General features: G+C 38.3%; 1 protein-coding gene across 1 annotated transcript in view; it reads left to right on the top strand.

The window, feature by feature from the left end:
* Positions 1 to 18789, top strand: part of LOC136875966 (adenylate cyclase type 6) — a 364554-nt gene that overhangs the window by 292976 nt on the left and 52789 nt on the right. The window contains exons 22-23 of the mRNA XM_067149581.2: positions 10745 to 10964; positions 11048 to 11179. Of these exons, the coding sequence (XP_067005682.2) occupies positions 10745 to 10964; positions 11048 to 11179 (352 nt within the window). The remainder of the gene's footprint in view (positions 1 to 10744; positions 10965 to 11047; positions 11180 to 18789) is intronic.

The raw sequence follows: 18789 nt of genomic DNA, 5'->3' as shown, positions 1-18789 counted from the left end.
AAATTAACTATAAGAGATTTTTTTAAAAAAAATGTTATTATTTGTATGCCCCATTAACTACTTTTTTGATGGGTTTTGGAGACGCCCAGGTGCCGGAATTTTGTCCTTCTGCAGTTATTTTATGTGCCAGTAAATGTACCGACATAAAGCTAATGTATTTGAGCACCTTCAAATATCACCGGACTGAGTCAGGATTGAACCTGCCAAGTTGGGGTCAGAAGCACCTCAACTATCTGAGCCACTCAGCCCGGCAAGAGATTTTTTGGCAAATGTCCTGAGGAGGAAAAAGGATCAGATTGCTTCAAGGATGATGATGATGAGAGCTGGAAGAGAATGGAAGTATTATATTCTAAAATATTACAAACTCTTTGAAATGAGTTCAATATTTTCATTTTTCTCAAATATGGAGGAACTAGAAGCACTCAAATTGTTGATGCTGTTGAGAAACTTTGAACCATTTATGATTCTGACATAGAGAACAACTTTGGTGAAGAGTGTATCCATTTTAAAAGCTATCTCTTATCTGTAAAAGAAAGAATATGGTGATAAGTTATCCTCTCTTCCATTTCTCTGCAGGATGTTGGCTTCAAAAAAACTTACTGATGTCTACCTAAATGTGTACACTTCACTTAAGATTTACAGCTCTATTCCAGCAATAAACTGTTGTGCTGAAAGGTCATTCTCAGTTTTAAAAGTTAAAAATCATCTATGGACGTTACAGAGTCAATAATGATTTGGAGTTATCATTAAGCATATGGAATTTACATAATGGACAAGTATATACAATATTATACAAAAGAAAAACCTGCAAAGAATACATAGTACTGAATAGGGAACAATTACACATGGATATCTAAATTATTTATCCACTGCACTAGGGATACTGAGACATCAGCAAAGTCTTTCCAGTCTTCACCCTAAGCGCACAGAGGGCATTCATCCATTATATGATGCATGGTCTGGACCAATGCACCACAATCACATGCTGGAGAGTCCCTGATGCCCCACTGGTGAAGGGAGAATGTAAATCTTCCATAATTAGTGCTAAACCTGTTTAGTGATGACCACGTTCTTCTTGGCAAACTGAAACCAGCTGGGGCGTGGTTTGAATTAAAGAGGCTTGGCTACTCTGGAGCTGTACAAAACCATTGCTCTTCCCATTCCTCTTTTAAATTGAAACCAGCATCCATTAGATTCTTAGCTGTTTTCATTGGTGGCTTATGGGATTTCAGCCTTTATCTCCAGAGATCTGCAACATCCCTGTGGATGGGTAGAGTTGGACTGGACATGATCTTATCATATTCTTGAACAAGGGCTCTTGAGCATCGCAGGCTTGGTGGAGCAATGTGGGACAGGACTGGCAGCCAGTGCGTTGCCGTAGGCTTCAGAGTACCAGAGATGATACGCATGGTGGTGTTAAATTGTACATCGACTTTCTTCACATGGTAACTGTTAAGCTATACTGAAGAGCAGTATTCAGCTACAGAATACACGAGGCCAAGCGCAGTACGTCGTAATGTGTCCGCTGAAGCACCCCATGAAGTTCCACACAATTTAAATAGAATATTATTACGTGATCTCAACTTAGATCCGAGGTTTTCAATAAGCTTTCTATAAGACAGGGTTCCTCCTCTTTGAACCATGTGACCTTGCCACGGTGGGGAGGCTTGCGTGTCCCATGACGCAGATAGTCGAGCCGCAGGTGCAACCGTATCAGATGGGTATCTGTTGAGAGACCAGACTAACGAATGGTTCATTGAAAGGGGGGGTAGCAGCCTTTCGGAAGTTGCAAGGGCGGCAGTCTGGATGATTGACTGATATGGCCTTGTAATAATACTCAACATGGCTTAGCTGTGTTGATACTGCTACACGGCTGAAAGCAACGGGAAACTACAACCGTAACTAACTCCCGAGGACATGCAGCTCTCTCTGTATGAATGATGTACTGATGATGGCTTCCTCCCGGGTAACATATTCCGGAGATAAACTAGTCCCCAATTCGGATCTCTGACTGGGGACTACACGAGAGGGGGCGATCATCAGGAAGATGGATACTGACATTCTGTGAGTTGGAGCGTGGAATGTTAGAAGTTTGAATTGTTGTGGTAGGTTAGAGAATCTGAAAATGGAGATGGATAGACTAAAGTTAGATGTAGTTGGTATAAGTGAAGTACGTTGGCAGGAAGAACAGGATTTTTGGTCAGGTGACAGGTTCAAAGAAGGACATTCCAGGAATCATTAATGAACAAGGGGAGTGTGTATGCGAGGATCTTCAAAAGGCAGAAGTATTCAGTCAGCAGTATGTAAAGATTGTTAGTTACAAGGATAATGTCCAGATAGAGGAGGAGACTAAGACTAAAGAAGTATTAAAATTTACATATGATAACAATGACATTTACAATAAGATACAAAAGTTGAAAACTAGAAAAGCAGCTGGAATTGATAAGATTTCTGGGGATATACTAAAAACAATGGGTTGGGATATAGTAGCATATCTGAAATACTTATTTGATTATTGTTTGGTTGAAGGAGCTATACCAAATGAATGGAGAGTTGCTATAGTAGCCCCTGTGTATAAAGGAAAGGGTGATAGACATAAAGCTGAAAATTACAGGCCAGTCAGTTTGACATGCATTGTATGTAAGCTTTGGGAAAGCATTCTTTCTGATTATATTAGACATGTTTGCAAAATTAATAACTGGTTTTACAGAAGGCAGTTTGGGTTTAGGAAAGGTTATTCAACTGAAGTTCAGCTTGTAGGATTTCAGCAAGATATAGCAGATATCCTGGATTCAGGAGGCCAAATGGACTGTATTGCGATTGACCTATCTAAGGCATTTGATAGAGTAGATCATGGAAGACTACTGGCAAAAATGAGTGCAATTGGACTAGAAAAAAAGAGTGACTGAATAGGTGGCTATATTTCTAGAAAATAGAACTCAGAGAATTAGAGTAGGTGAAGCTTTATCTGACCCTGTAATAATTAAGAGGGGAATTCCTCAAGGCAGTATTATCGGACCTTTATGTTTTCTTATATATATCAATGATATGTGTAAAGAAGTGGAATCAGAGATAAGGCTGTTTGCAGACGATGTTATTCTGTACAGACTAATAAATAAGTTACAAGATTGTGAGCGGCTGCAGCGTGACCTCGATAGTGTTGTGAGATGGACAGTGAACAATGGTATGATGATAAACGGGGTTAAAAGTCAGGTTGTGAGTTTCACAAATAGGAAAAGTCCTCTCAGTTTTAATTACTGCATTGATGGGGTGAAAGTTCCTTTTGGGGATCATTGTAAGCACCCAGGTGTTAATATAAGAAAAGACCTTCATTGGGGTAATCACATAAATATGATTGTTAATAAAGGGTACAGATCTCTGCACATGGTTATGATTGTATTTAGGGGTTGTAGTAAGGATGTAAAGGAGAGGGCATATAAGTCTCTGGTAAGACCCCAACTAGAGTATGGTTAAAGTGTATGGGACCCTTACCAGGATTACTTGATTCAAGAACTGGAAAAAATCCAAAAAGCAGCTCGATTTGTTCTGGGTGATTTCCGACAAAAGAGTAGCGTTTCAAAAATGTTGCAAAGTTTGGGCTGGGAAGATTTGGGAGAAAGGAGACAAGCTGCTCGATTAAATAGTATGTTAATAAACTTAACCATGATATGTTCCGAGCTGTCAGTGGAGAGATGGCGTGGGAGGACATCAGTAGACGAATAAGTTTGAGTGGTGTCTTTAAAAGTAGGAAAGGTCACAATATGAAGATAGAGTTGGAATTGAAGAGGACAAATTGGGACAAATATTCATTTATAGGAAGGGAAGTTAGGGATTGGAATAACTTACCAAGGGAAATGTTCAATAATTTTCCAATTTCTTTGCGATCATTTAAGAAAAGGCTACGAAAACAACAGATAGGGAATCTGCCACCTGGGCAATGCCCTAAATGCAGATCAGTATTGGTCGGTCGGTCGGTCGGTCGGTCGGTCGGTCGGTCGGTCGGTCGGTCGGTCCGTCCGTCCGTCCACAATAGTGCAGGTCTATATGCCTACTAGTTCAGCGGATGACGAGGAAATCGAAAGATTATATGAAGAGATAGAAGATTTAATACAATATGTAAAAGGTGATGAGAATCTAATTGTGATGGGAGACTGGAATGCAGTGGTAGAGCAAGGAGGAGAAGGTAATACAGTAGGAGAATTCGGATTGGGACAAAGGAACAAAAGAGGAACTCGGCTGGTTGAATTTTGCACTGATCATAATTTAGTCCTTGCCAATACTTGGTTCAAACACCACAAACGATGGCTGTATAAGTGGACGAGACCTGGAGACACTGGAAGATATCAAATAGACTTCATTATGATTAGGCAGAGATTCAGAAACCAGGTGTTGGATTGCAAAACTTTCCCAGGAGCAGATGTAGACTCTGACCACAACTTGTTGGTCATGAAATGCCATCTGAAGTTGAAGAAATTGAAGAAAGGAAAGAATGCAAAAGATGGGATCTAGACAAGTTGAAAGAAAAGAGTGTGAGGGATTGTTTCAAGGAACATGTGGCACAAGGGCTAAATGAAAAGGCTGAAGTAAACACAATAGAGGAAGAGTGGATAGTCATGAAAAATGAAGTCAGTAGGGCTGCTGAAGAGATGTTAGGAAGGAAGAAAAGATCAACTAAGAATCAGTGGATAACTCAGGAGATACTAAACCTGATTGATGAATGACAAAAATACAAGAATGCTAGAAATGAAGAGGGCAGAAAAAAATACAGGTGATTAAAGAATCAAGTGGATAGAAAGTGCAAGGTAGCTAAGGAAGAATGGCTGAAGGAGAAGTGCAAGGATGTCAAAGGTTGTATGGTCCTGAGAAAGGTAGATGCTGCTTACAGGAAAATCAAGGAAACCTTTGGAGAAAGGACATCTAGGTGTATGAATATTAAGAGCTCAGATGGAAAGCCACTTCTAGGGAAAGACGACAAAGCAGAAAGGATGGCAAGAACATATCCAACAGTTGTATCAAGGTAAAGATGTAGATAATTTGGTTCTGGAACAAGAAGAGGCTGTTGATGCTGATGAAATAGGAGACCAAATTTTGAGGTCAGAGTTTGACAGAGCTGTGAGAGACCTAAATCACCTGGAATTGATGACATTCCTTCTGAATTACTGACTGCCTTAGGAGAAACCAGCATGGCAAAGTTATTCCATTTAGTGTGTAAGATGTATGAGACAGGAGAAGTCCCATCCAATTTTCGGCAGAATGTTGTTATACCTATTCCCAAGAAAGCCAGTGCTGACAGGTGTGAAAACTACCGCACCATTAGTTTAGATATCTCATGCCTGCAAAATTTTAAGATGTATTATTTACAGAAGAATGGAAAAACAAGTTGAAGCTGAGTTGGGAGAAGATCAGTTTGGCTTCAGAAGAAATGTAGGAACACATAAAGCAATCCTGACTTTACGTCTGATCTTGGAGGATCGAATCAAGAAGGACAAGCCCACGTACATGGCATTCGTAGATCTAGAAAAGGCATTCGATAATGTTGATTGGACCAAGCTATTTAAGATTCTGAAGGTGATTGGGATCAGATACTGAGAACGAAGAATTATCTACAATCTATATAAAAAATCAGTCTGCAGGAGTGAAGCAAGGCTGAATTTTGTCCCCCCTTCTCTTCAGTGTTTACACAGAACAGGCAGTAAAGGAAATCAAAGAGGAATTTGGAAAGGGAATCACAATCCAAGGAGAGGAAATCAAAACCTTGAGATTTGCCAATGATATTGTTATTTTATCTGAGACTGCAGAAGATTTTGAGAAGCTGCTGAATGGTATGGACGAAGTCTTGGGTAAGGAGTACAAGATGAAAATAAATAAGTCCAAAACAAAAGTAATGGAGTGCAGTCGAACGAAGGCAGGTGATGCAGGAAATATTCAATTAGGAAATGAAGTCTTAAAGAAAGTAGATGAATATTGTTACTTGGGTAGTAAAATAACAAACGATGGCAGAAATAAGTAGGACATAAAATGCAGACTAGCACAAGCAAGGAAGAGCTTTCTTAAGAAAAGAAATTTGCTCACTTCAAACATTGACATAGGAATTAGAAAGATGTTTTTGGAGACTTTCGTGTGGAGTGAGGCATTGTATGGAAGTGAAACATGGACGATAACTAGGCCTAGCTCAGAAAGAAAGAGAATAGAAGCTTTCGAAATGTGGTTTTACAGAAGAATGCTGAAGGTGAGATGGATAGATCGAATCACGAATGAAGAGATACTGAATCGAATTGGTGAGAGGAGATTGATTTGGCTAAATTTGACTAGAAGAAGAGATAGAATGATAGAACACATCTTAAGACACCCAGGACTTGTACAGTTGGTTTTTGAAGGAAGTGTAGGTGGTAAGAACAGTAGGGGTAGACCAAGGTTTGAATATGACAAGCAGATTAGAGCAGATGTAGGATGCAGTAGTTACGTAGAGATGAAAAGGTTAGCACAGGATATGGTGACATGGAGAGCTGCATCAAACCAGTCTATGGAGTGATGACGCAAACAACAACACAAGATAGGGTTCGGTCAAGCGTTACCTCGAGTTACTTTGGATTAGGATTGTGCTTTAGCACTGAGCCATTGAAGCATACTTGGTGTTTTGTATTAGCCAACTTATTGTGGAGATGGAAGCAAGCAGATTCTGTCTTATTCATGCTAGGTTGTAGTCTCCAGTTTCGGAAGTAAGAGCTAAATGTATTCAGGTCAGACGTCAGGATGGCCTCGGCATGGCTGAAATCGGGATGTTGAATGGCAATGGCTAGGTCGTCTGCATAAGAGAATTTTACTGATTTTGTCTCAGGAATATCTGATATGTAGAGATTGAATAGAAGAGGTGCCAATACTGATCCCTGGGGAAGTCCATTTTTCAGTTTCCTAAGACGACCAATGTCATCATACATGACGACATGGAACAGCCTTTCGGTTAGCATATTGTTCATCAGTGTGGTAACAGTTTTGCACGGGATAACTCGCTGCAGCTTCAACATCAATCCTTGCCTCCACACAGAATCATATGCAGCCTTTAGATCTACAAAGACTGCAGATATTTTAGTACCCCTTTGAAAACCAGCCTCAATGTGAGTTGTTAGTGCTAGCACCTGGTCAACACAGCTTTGGTTCTGCCTGAATACAGCTTGCTCTACTGGGATCACTTCATTAATGGCCGAACTAATCCCATTGTACACAAGTCTCTCAAGAGTTTATAGCAAACACTCAGCAATGCTATTGGTCGGTAGCTATCAACTTGGTCTTCCGGTTTACCGGGTTTCAGAATTGCAATGATCTTGCTTACTCAGAATTCATATGGCAGATGTCCAGACAATAAGATATTAGTGTAGAATTTAGCCAATGAGAGCCTTGTGTTTGGACCACTATGTATCAGAAACTCAGGAAATATCCGATCAAAGCCAGCAGCTTTACCAGGTTTGAGGCTTTTAATAGCAGTATCTACTTCCAGATGTGAAAATGGTTCAGAGTATATAGAGTTCTCCTGCAAGTTGCTTTTCTGTTGTTTGAGGAACTTCTTTACTTGGACAGTAGGTATGTTTCTTATCAGAGGGCACTCGTGACATATTAACAATATGTTCAGCTACTAGGTTGGGGGTGATGCAACCATTTCTCTTGTGGCAGGTTCTGTTTCCGGTAAGTTTCCTGAGAAGACTCCAGGCTTTTCTGCTGGACTGTTTGAAGTCCATAGTCTCAACCATATTGTTCCACTTCTGCTGGCGAGATTCATCTAAACTCTGTAACAGAGCACTTGCTATTTCAGGATCTCCACCCTGTAAATACTCCTCATAGAGTGTCTCACAAGTTTCATTTCATCCAGGAATATACTCTTTCTGCAGCCCTCTTGGAACATATTTCTTGGCAATTGAGATAATAAGTCCAGCAAAACGTTCATAGTTAGACTGAATAGGCGGTATGAATCAGACACATTGTCAAAATCTTTGAAAAGCAATCCCACGTGGCTTTATTGAAATTCCAGCGTGGTCGAGGTGTGCTTTTAACCAAAGGTATTTGTATTCCTGTAGTTATCATGACAGGTCTGCGTTGACTGTGGGAAAGTTTTCCGTTACTTTCCTTGTAGTAGGCAGAACAATACCATTTACATCTTCAGTGACAAAGCAAAGATCAGGATTGTATTCTCTCTTCCAACGAGCTGACTTAAAGCTTCCTCTATATTTTACATCAAAAACCAAGTGTAGATTATTAGCTTCAGCCCAGGTGACTAGTTGAGAGCCACATTCATCTGTATCATCATATTTCCAGTTCGGATGATGACTATTGAAATCTCCGACATATATTGCTGATGATTCTGGGTGAGGAGCACTTCATTTGGCCAAGCCACAGATGGTGGTTTATACACATTTACCACTTTGGTGCCCGATATGTCAACAGTTACCACATGAACATCGTCAGTCACCTTTGCTGAAATTAACCGAACCTCTCGTAGATTTGAACGAGCATAGGTTGCTGCCCCATACATCTGGTGGTAGGTTGCCCCAATAGAAATATAACCAGGAATCTTTCCTCTCAAACTTAGCTGTTCCTCAGTCGCAGTATGAGTTTCTTGAATGGTCACTAAATCGATGTTGTTTTCAAGAAGGATTCTAGAAAGATGTTCACTCTTCGATCTGGATATGCCTTCAATGTTTATTTGGCATATTCGTAAGAAGGTCCTAGTATCTTTGTAGGTTGGTCCTGAGAAGGACCATTTGCAGAAGTTCTCTCTGAGTCCATTTGCCGGGAGATCAACGACTGTTGATAGTTTGGCCACCAATGTGTTGTTGCTCGCTTAGCACCACCCGGGGAACACGTGCAGGGCAATATGGAGGTAAATCCTGCCGATGTGAGCAACGTTCATTCCCCAATCTTGGAGTGCTCGCCATAGAATTAGATATCGCAGTCGGTTTTGGTTCCAAGGAGTGATTAATTCATTTGCAACTGAAAAGGCGAGGAGAAAGTAATTTCTCTAAGTTGTGTAAGTCTCACAAATCCAATATAAAATATTGTAGCATGGGTATATTTTTCAGTGATGTTTTTATAGTACCCATTATACTGTAGTGATTATTTTCTGCATGATTACAGCTTATGTATTTTGTGTTCAGAACAGATTGAAAATTCTGATTTCTGTTTGTTAGGTAATGTGTATTCGGTTAAGCTTAGATACTTATCAAATCAATTCAAAATGTATGTGGTATGTGCTGCAAGAGTTTATATATTTGGCCTTCTTCAAGTAAATTTTGGATCATTTAAAATTGTATTAAATTTTATCGTTGAAAATTTGTGGGACACCCTTCAATTTTCTGGGGCTTGCATAAGATACAAGCTTCAAGAAGTTTCCAAGGGACAAGAAAACAAGCGTCAAATTAAAAATGTAAATTTGATTGGTTTAAATAAATCGAAAGGTATCTCCTTTGTGCTTAAGTTACCAGTAGTGTTCCTTATTTCCATTTCCTTAATGTTTTTATAATAAGTGTGTACTATAAGTAGGTATTAACTAAATTATTCTTCCGTCGAAGTTTCGGCCCCAAAAGTTCTTCAGTCCAGAACCTCATAGGGTTTATTCTGCTTTGCACATTCTGCCAATAGTTTCCAGTGTATTTTACCTTGTTTCATTTTTATTTTATGACTTGGTTTTAATGATTCTAAATATTTATTTAATGTTCTAAATGTTTTTTCTTCTATAATTGTTATGTAATGTGCACAAACGCTGCTACAATGTACATATTAACTAATTCCACAATTTATTATTTATTAGTCTATAAATAAACTGATACTGAAATTTGAAGTTGGAGTGGGGGGGGGGGGGTGACGCATAAAATAGGTGATTGCACATGGGCATCACATATCCTAAATATGGGCCTGAGTGTGTTTAACAAATTTCTGATGTAATTTCAGATGGTAGTTTTGAAATTATTCAACGATACTTTCAGGCAATTTATTCAGAACAGCTCTGTACAAAGAAACGATGCATATCTCACTCAATATCTTCTGAAATATTCTTTAGACACACAGGATCCAACAATTTACTGCAATTAACTGCCCTAAACATGGGCGTATAAAGTTAGTGATCAAGTCATAAATAGAAATATAGGAACGTGAAGAGGAATATGCTATAGGATAAACACAATGACAGACCAGTGTGAAAAGAGGAGTCTCACTTCTAAGCACTCTTAAATGCTAAGCAGCTGTGCGACGATTTGTTCAGAATATGTTTAATTTCACACAAAAATTGATCTGTTTTTTCTTGTAGTGTATTCTCTAACATTGCTGCGACTGCTTTTTTCCCACTATCATTTTTAGGAGTAAAGATAAAATACAAAACGTTTATGAGAATTTGGATTCGAAACATATTTGTCCTTCAAATCTGAAAGTTTTCTTTCTTAGGATTATATATTCAAAAGATTCTTTGCATACTTTATTTGTCATATTTTGGAACTTAAAGAAGGGTTACTTAGGAGAATAATGATTCAGCCATGATCATGTTTGAACTCAGTATTTAGTGATGTAGAGATAAGAGGGAAGAATTAAATGAGGCACAGATCCAGCTATGAATAGAGGATTGTAGAGGTGTTCAGTTAATCCACAGAGGTATGGTGACGGAATACTGAAAAACATAAGTCTATAATGAAGATATATGTGTGTATGAATGTAAGTAATATGTGTTTTTTTTCTTAGCTGAAATACCATGGTTGTCTTTCAGGAACTGTACCATGAGCAGTGTGAGTGTGTTGTAGTCATGTTCGCATCCATCCCCAACTTCTCAGAATTCTACGTTGAACTGGAGGGCAATAATGAGGGTGTGGAATGTCTAAGATTACTCAACGAGATCATCGCAGACTTTGACGAATTGCTCTCAGAAGAGAGGTTCCGATATGTGGAGAAAATCAAGTCAACGGGAGCTACTTATATGGCTGCTTCAGGTGGGAGTTTGATTTAATATGTCACAATGTTGGGTTAGGTGTATCATTTGTGCAGTTGCTTGTGATCTAAATGTCTCTTGCAGGTCTAACAAAGAGCACCTGTGATATGAAAAACTTCAAACATGTCTCTGCTATGGCTGACTATGCCCTGAGAATACGAGAGCAACTGTCATATGTCAATGAGCATTCCTTCAATAACTTCAAGATACGAATAGGTAAGACTAAGTAAAGAATATAAAAGAAATAAAATGACAGAAATTTAACTAAGAATTCATGTTGGCAAATGTATACATGAATTTTGATTCCTTAAAATTTTGTTTAATATAGGGTGACTAGACATCCTCATTTGTCCAGACATGTCTTCCTTTTTGGACCTTCATCAAAAATTCTAACTGAATTTTCTGAAATGACATAATGTCCTATGTGATATAAAATAATTAATGGGTGTCCTCCTTTGTAAATTACTCATCAGGAGATGGCAACGGTATCAGCACAACACTCAAAGATTTAATAGTTGGAATATAAATCAAAAGGTCAAAGCACAGTATACAATGTCAAGAAATTTGGAGAGTAATGCATGGTTATCTATGCAATATAATTTGGTTACAGTAGTCAAGCAAAAGGTTTTTAATTGCTGGAAAAATTGAAAATTGAACCACACTATTCTTTGGAGATCTCTGTCAGACTTGTTTACCTGGACTTGTCTACACATTTTCTCAATGTCTGCTGTTAATGCATACGTGTATTGAATGCTGGAGTGGAAACAAAGCAGGACATCATTGAGATAAGTTCTAGAATATAAGTTCCTAAATATTAAACAGGGATAAACATAAATATTATTTCTAAATATTTGAGTGTGACTTGATAGAATCTGATGATGTTCTTTTAAGTATGAAACATGTTTAATAACATGTATTTTTATCCCTTGTTTAATAATGTATTTTCTTACAGGTACGTTTTGTATTATAATATTTATATTTAACCTGTGTGTTCGACAGAATGAAGAGCTTTCAGGTCCTTTGGCCTTTGATTTTATGCATCTTATTGCATTCTTAGCGTGAGAATAAGTAACAGGCTTAAGATCAAATTTGTCTCTGTCTGTAAACTGATTAGAATAGTTTTTGTTTATCACCTGCTCTTTAAGTACTGCAATTGGTGGTGAATGGAAAGTGGTTGTTGAGTTTGTTAAGAGGGATGATTGCGTCAGGAGAGGAAAGTGGTTTAGTTAAACCAAATTATTTCACAGTCTTCCATCGTCACTGTCAAAACTTTTTTTGGTTAAACTGTAAGTGTAATGTATTGTAGCATTCCTGATCTGCTGCATAGTGGTATTCTGCAGCTGCTGCTAAGTAGTATTTTTTCACAATCTGCTTTATGTTGCACTGATACAGATAGGTCTTATGGCAATGATGGGATAGCAAAGGGCTAGGAATGAGAAGGAAATAACCATGGCCTTAAGTAAGGTACCTGGTGTGAAGATGGGAATCCATGGAAAACCATTTCAGGACTGCCGACACTGGGGTTCGAACCCACTATCTCCTGAATGCCATACGTTCAGGGGCATGTTTGTCAAATAGCTCGGTCACCTTCTCTTTGAAACGTGTCACTTTATTGTTTATGTCCCCGTGTTTGAATATGTTGTGCCATGGTAGTTTCGCAGCATCTTCAAATTGCTTGTCTCTGTCATTACGTCTTAAGTCTTGGTATGAAACTGATCTAGGTTTGATCTTTGGACACTTTAGGGAGTAAGACAAATAGATTAAGTCATGAGCAGAGACACCTGGAATTGAAGCACATGACTAAGAACTAGTGTAGGATTGTTGATGAAAATAAGGTGTGTGTGTGTCTCTCTCTCTCTCTCTCTCTCTCTCTCTCTCTCTCTCTCTCTGTGTGTGTGTGTGTGTGTGTGTGTGTGTGTGTGCGTGCGTGCGTGCGTGCGTGCGTGCGTGCGTGCGTGCGTGCGTGCGTGCGTGCGTGCGTGCGTGCGTGCGTGTGTGTGTGTGTGTGTGTGTGTGTGAATACAGTCAGGTTACAAGCCATAAAGGTTGTTATGAGGCATTTAGACTGTGTTCATCATCATCATCATCATCTCCAGCTTTAGTTTACCAGGTGTAGTGCGAGGCCTGTTTGTTTTCTGAAAGCAACGAACTCATCAACTCTGTTCAGCTGGATTGCTAGGCCTAACACTGTACAACAGGGGTTCTCAGAGTGCATGCACCAGTGCATTGTGCGGTGCAAGGTGAAGAAAGGTGACTTCGCTAGGTTGACTACTGTGCAAACACCAACTCCTCGATTTTGAGCAATACCGCTGTCTCTCTTTCCCTACACCTGTCTTGGTCGCTCCGCTTACCTTCGCCGCTGTTCCTTCCTTACTCTAAAATGTTTACACGTGGTGGGTGGAGACGCTCAGTTCCATACAACGTTACCGGTGCAAAAGAAGTTTTTTTAAAAATTTGGTTTGAACAGACAATTGATCCTCTCTATCTCCTCTTTCCCATTTTCTTTGCATTTATATCAGTAATGTGTCAAACAAGGTATTGCCTGACAGCAATTCTGAGAGCGTTTTTTTTAAATTATGATCCAAAATACTCACACACAATCTAATTTTCGTACAAGTTAAAAAAGAGAGAAAAAGAAGACCTTTCACATATACTTGTGGAATCAAACATATAAATAATCTTAGCTGCTTCTCAATGCAGCTTAGGAAAAATCTTTCTTCAAAAATTCTTGTAGAATTCGAGTAAGTCTTTTGTATTGTAAACAGCCGGACCTGTGGTGTAGGAGTAGTGTGGCTGTCTCTTGCCCGGAGGCCCCGGGTAAGTTACGTTTTTAATATATAAAATCTCTTTGAACCACCTAAAACTAATTTTTCATAAACAGGTATTGTGGACTAATGTTTTTTAATTTAATGTATGCTTGAATACTTAAAACAGTTAGTGATATACCAGTACTTTATCTAGAATTGGTTGCTAAACTTGTTTTCAATGGATTGGCACCTCACCATTCTTTTCAAAGTGTGCTCCTTCCTGCACAGATGCTGTCAAACAAAACCATAGTAATGTTTTGAATAAAGCACTTTCTAAAACCTAGGGGTTTTATTGAAGGTTATAATTTACATATCACTTACCTAGTTCTCCAAAAGGTTGTTTTTGAGGAGTTTCTCTGTTGGAATGCCTTTATTTTGCTGACCCTGTTGGTTATGAGATTATTTTCTTTCTGGAGCTTCAGACTTAAATCATTTAGGAGAGCCGTAATGTTTGCTAAAATTTGTAAATCAATTACTCATTCAGGGTAAAGTAAAAATGGCTCTGGACTTCATTTTTGCTCCAAAAACTCAAAACGGTGTGGCATATTTAAACAAACTTGGCAAGTAACCATTCTCTATTTCTATATGGTAAGGGATATCTGTATACTCTTCTTCAAATGAAATAAAAAATCCTTGAACTGGCAATGAGTGAGCCTGTGAGAACAAATAAAGTTCACGATACGCACTACCTCAATAACTTCTGCGCGTAGAGCCTCTTGGTGAATGAAACAATGAATGGAAGGCAAATTCAGCATATTGAGCTTTTAGATGTAATTACACGTTAAGTAAAAAATTGTCATGAATGTTTATTGATACCGTAACCACCTATTCAATACAAAGTAAAGTTCTTATATTAAGATTTATAGCTTGTCATAATAACTTTCCAGGACATGTTTTGCCCATTATATGGGCATCATCAGCCTTTATCTCTTACCTTTTGGTCATTGATCAGGATCCTGATTCACCTTTTCCAATAATATTATATGGATACTACCTTATACAAAGTTAAAAAGTCTTATTGTATGTTCTATTTGACAGTTTAATGATTTGCACAATAAAAAGTATCTAAAAGTGTGGATGAGATGGATGATTGTTGTTGATGAAATCTTATGAATAAAAATCTTTTTAAGAACTGGTTGATCACTACGTCCATATTTTCAATGTTGGTTTGAATGTCTATGGCTAAAACTGTGATACTAGTTTATATATTAAAAGTTCTACTTGACACATTTATGTTTTTTTAGCACATTAAATGGAATCTGGTTGGATTTTTTTTTAACTGGTTGAAGTCACAAAATAATGTTTTCTAGAATTTGGGTGATCTTGTTCAAAGGTGATGAAGTTGAATAGTCATTTTTTTAACCACTCTTAGTTGAGGTTTTTGTTTTGAGTGTAAGATTCAATAAAATTGATCCGCATATTAAATTCACTCTTGAAACAGAATCAAACAAATCAATTCATTTTCTAGATAAAACAGTAAGCAGATTACCTTCCTCATTATCATGTATGATTTATAGAAAACCCACACATACAGCTAATACCATAAAACAAGACTCTTTTCATCCACAGACACATAAACGTGCGTCGTACAACAGTATGGTTAACCATACTTTCCAAATTCTGCCATCAAAGGATAACTTAAAGAAAGAACTAGATATCATCCACTCCATCACCAAATTTAATGGTTATAATAGATATTTTATTGAACAAATTATTAACAAATTTAAACAACATCCTAATACAACACTCTTAATCCTAAACCAGCTGCTTACTCCACATTCACATTCAATATAAATGCCTACAGTATTACTAGTGTATTCAAAAAACACAACACCATGATTTCTTTTCAAAGTAATAATAGAAACCTTGAATTATGACATAACTCCAACTCCTTAAATAAAACCAGCGTCTTTTCTAAGTCAGGCGTATACCGTTTTAAAAGCAACAAATTAGATACTTTGAACACATTGACGCAATAAACAACATATACATGACACAAAACATATTTTCACTATAATAGACCAGGATATCAAAATTCTCAGCACTCTAAATAAAGGCCCTCTCCTAGACATCACTGAAAACTGTTTTATACACCTTGACCAGTTTTTCAATCCAAATCTTAACCTGAATGATATATCTGAGAAGCCTAACACCCTTTTTGATTTTCTCATCTCCATTTTAACTAATCTCAAGTCAACAAGTAAGCGATCAATCTTTCACAATTTACACAATACCCTCTCATGCTACTTGCCCCTTTCACAATGCCCCCATGATCCTCCTTAGATATTCCCCCTCACCTTTTTTTTTTTCCTCTTTGCCACCCACACTCTAATTTATTATTAAGAAGAAAGGTTTGCCCGAATGGGCATTAGATTATAAACTAGGTTTTACAATAGTCACTCAACGACTTTGTTCTCACTCAGCACATGGTTATATGATATCTATCACACTTATTACTGCTCAGAATAAACACACAACTTTCATTAGGATCGTGATAGGTTTTGTTTACACAAATCTTATGGTGAAAGCCATGAATGGCAAGTCATGTTATAATATGTCTTTGCTCTTGGTTTTCTCTGGTCCAGTTCCTGTCAAGAATGGCGTCTGTGGTGTAGAAATCTAAATCCATTTCTCTCCTCTTGGCTATTCTCCCTTCTATATGTTCATTATAGCTTCTTGTGGATGGCAGTGATAGTTGTAATCTCAGATCTTCTACATAGGATTATTTAGCTAGTTCATAAACCAGCCTTGTCGGTGCAAATTTCCCTACTCTCAATACATGCTTTAAAAATCGACTCTTTACACTCTCAATTTTTGCCAGGTCCTTAATTGATAAGTGTTCCTAAACTACCTGTAAGCCGTAAGTTGCTATTGGGGATATGGTTGTCTTGAAAAGGGTCATTGCTGTGGCCAGGGACAGGTCCATTATATTCTTGATATTATAAATTGCTCTTATCGCGGCTACTGTTCTCTCTTGTACATGATGTCAAAAAGATTTCACCGTAGTTTGCAGGGTTATTCTGAGATACCTAAATTTATTGACCGTTTCTAGTGGTTGTCCATTCAAGTAGAGTGTGTCTTTCATTGAGGTTTCTTCTCCCTTCCTAAAAGTCATCTGAACTGTCTTACTCAGGTTAATTTCAAGGTGATTCATTTTCACCCATTTCTCGAGCTCTGTTAGTTTCTTTTGCATTTCTTCTCTGTTCTGGGAACCTATTACCCTGTTGTTTGCATATAACATAAGTGAAGTTCCTGGAGTTGTCTTAGTGATATCAGTAATGTCTGCTGTGGTGATGTTGAATAATAGCGGACTTAGGGGATCGCCCTGTAGCATGCCGTTCGTCTGTATGATGGGTTCTCAAGTAGTGACTGCATCCTCTATAACAACTGTGTTGAGTCTCAAAATGTTTTCCAATGATGTTGTTATCTGATTATTCACTCCAGTCATGTTTTTAACTGTTTCCATTATGATTTGTCTAATAGGTCAAATGCTTTGTTACAGTCAATGAAGACAGCGTAGTATTTGCCCTTTCTCAGGGCCTCTTCTATCTCTCCAAGCAAGCAACTAACTGCCTGTAGAGTGCTTCTCCCTCGAGTGAGTCCAGACTGACAGTCCGGTATATTTGCCTCTTTTTCCAGTCTGTTTGCTATTATCTTCGTGTAGATCTTGAAGGGAATATTCTCCAGTGCCACTCCTCTGTGTGAGTTGGGGTTGTTTGTTTCTCCTTTATCTTTATACAGAACTTTTATTGTGGACTGTCTCCATCTGTCCGGAATTAATCCTGTTCTAAGGCAGTAGTTGAATATGCTGGTCCAAACTGGTAGTAGCATTTCAATGGACTATTTGAGATGTTCAAAGTAAATCTGGTCAGGGCCAGCTGCCTTTCCATTTCTTGCTTGTTTCACTGCTTCTAGGACTTCTGTTTCCTTTATGGTTCGTGATGTAATTGTAGTGGCTATCCCTGAGGGGTGACTCGATGAATTTTGTACGTAATCAAAGTTTCAGCTGTTCAATATTTCCTCAAAGTGAGTTTCCCATATACTCATAGGTATTCCCTTTCCCTTTGGTGTTGCTTTCTTCCATAGTGCAATAAAGGGGTCTAACTGTGCTTTTTCCACCAATTTCCTAGCCTCTGCTTCCATATATGCTGACCACTTTTCTTGTAGTAGCTGTCTATATCACTTTCTATGGTTTGCATAGATCTGTAAATACAAATCTGATCCTATATTTCTCGCTCTACACAGGGCTAGGAGGGTTTATTTCCTTTTTGTGTAGCATTCGTTGTCAAACCAAGGTTGGGCTTTTCTCCATCTGCGTGGCTTTGTTGCTTGTTGTAGAGCTGTTGTCAGTTTTTCGACCGCCCCATTCAGGTCACCTTTCTCTATGAGGTGAGCTGCCTTTTCTGTTTCTCCATTTTCTATAAGTTTGGCTAAATCAAGCATTCTTGAGGGGTTTGGCTTCTTCTTCCATGCAGGTTGGCATTGCTCATGCTTCCCAATTATAAAATCTGTAGCTAGCGGCAAATGCTTTCTAATAGGTGCTGCTCCCGAATTCCACAAAGTTTCTTGCTTAATTATAGTTATTCCTTCTCCTTTGTAGAAAACTAAATCTATACTGCTAGATCCGTTGGGTGCAAAATATGTCTTCTCCTCCTTCTTGTTTACTAGTGTGAGGCCTTCATCCATCATCATGTCAAGCATTAGTTCAGTTTTTGTATTTAATTTGTCTATCCTGCAGTTGAAATTCCCTGCTATAAATATGTTTCTGTCTCTATTGTTCACTTTTGCAATAGCTGCTGCGAGTTTTTCTATAACCCCTTCTGTACTGGAGTTCAGATTTATATATATGCAAATGACAGTTATTTCTGTAGTTCTCACCATTGCCATATTGTCTTCTTTATAAGAATCTCTCAGTTTCCCAACTGTATCCCTCAGGAAGCAAGATACACCTCCTTCTGGTTTCCCTTTCGTGGGTATTGCAGATGCATGTATCCCGTAGAACCCGGGTATGTCTATTGG

Source organism: Anabrus simplex, chromosome 6, assembly GCF_040414725.1.
Source record: "Anabrus simplex isolate iqAnaSimp1 chromosome 6, ASM4041472v1, whole genome shotgun sequence".
Lineage (NCBI taxonomy): Eukaryota > Metazoa > Arthropoda > Insecta > Orthoptera > Tettigoniidae > Anabrus > Anabrus simplex.
The sequence above is the reverse complement of the archived record's forward strand: the minus strand, read 5'-3'. Positions and strand labels throughout refer to the sequence as shown.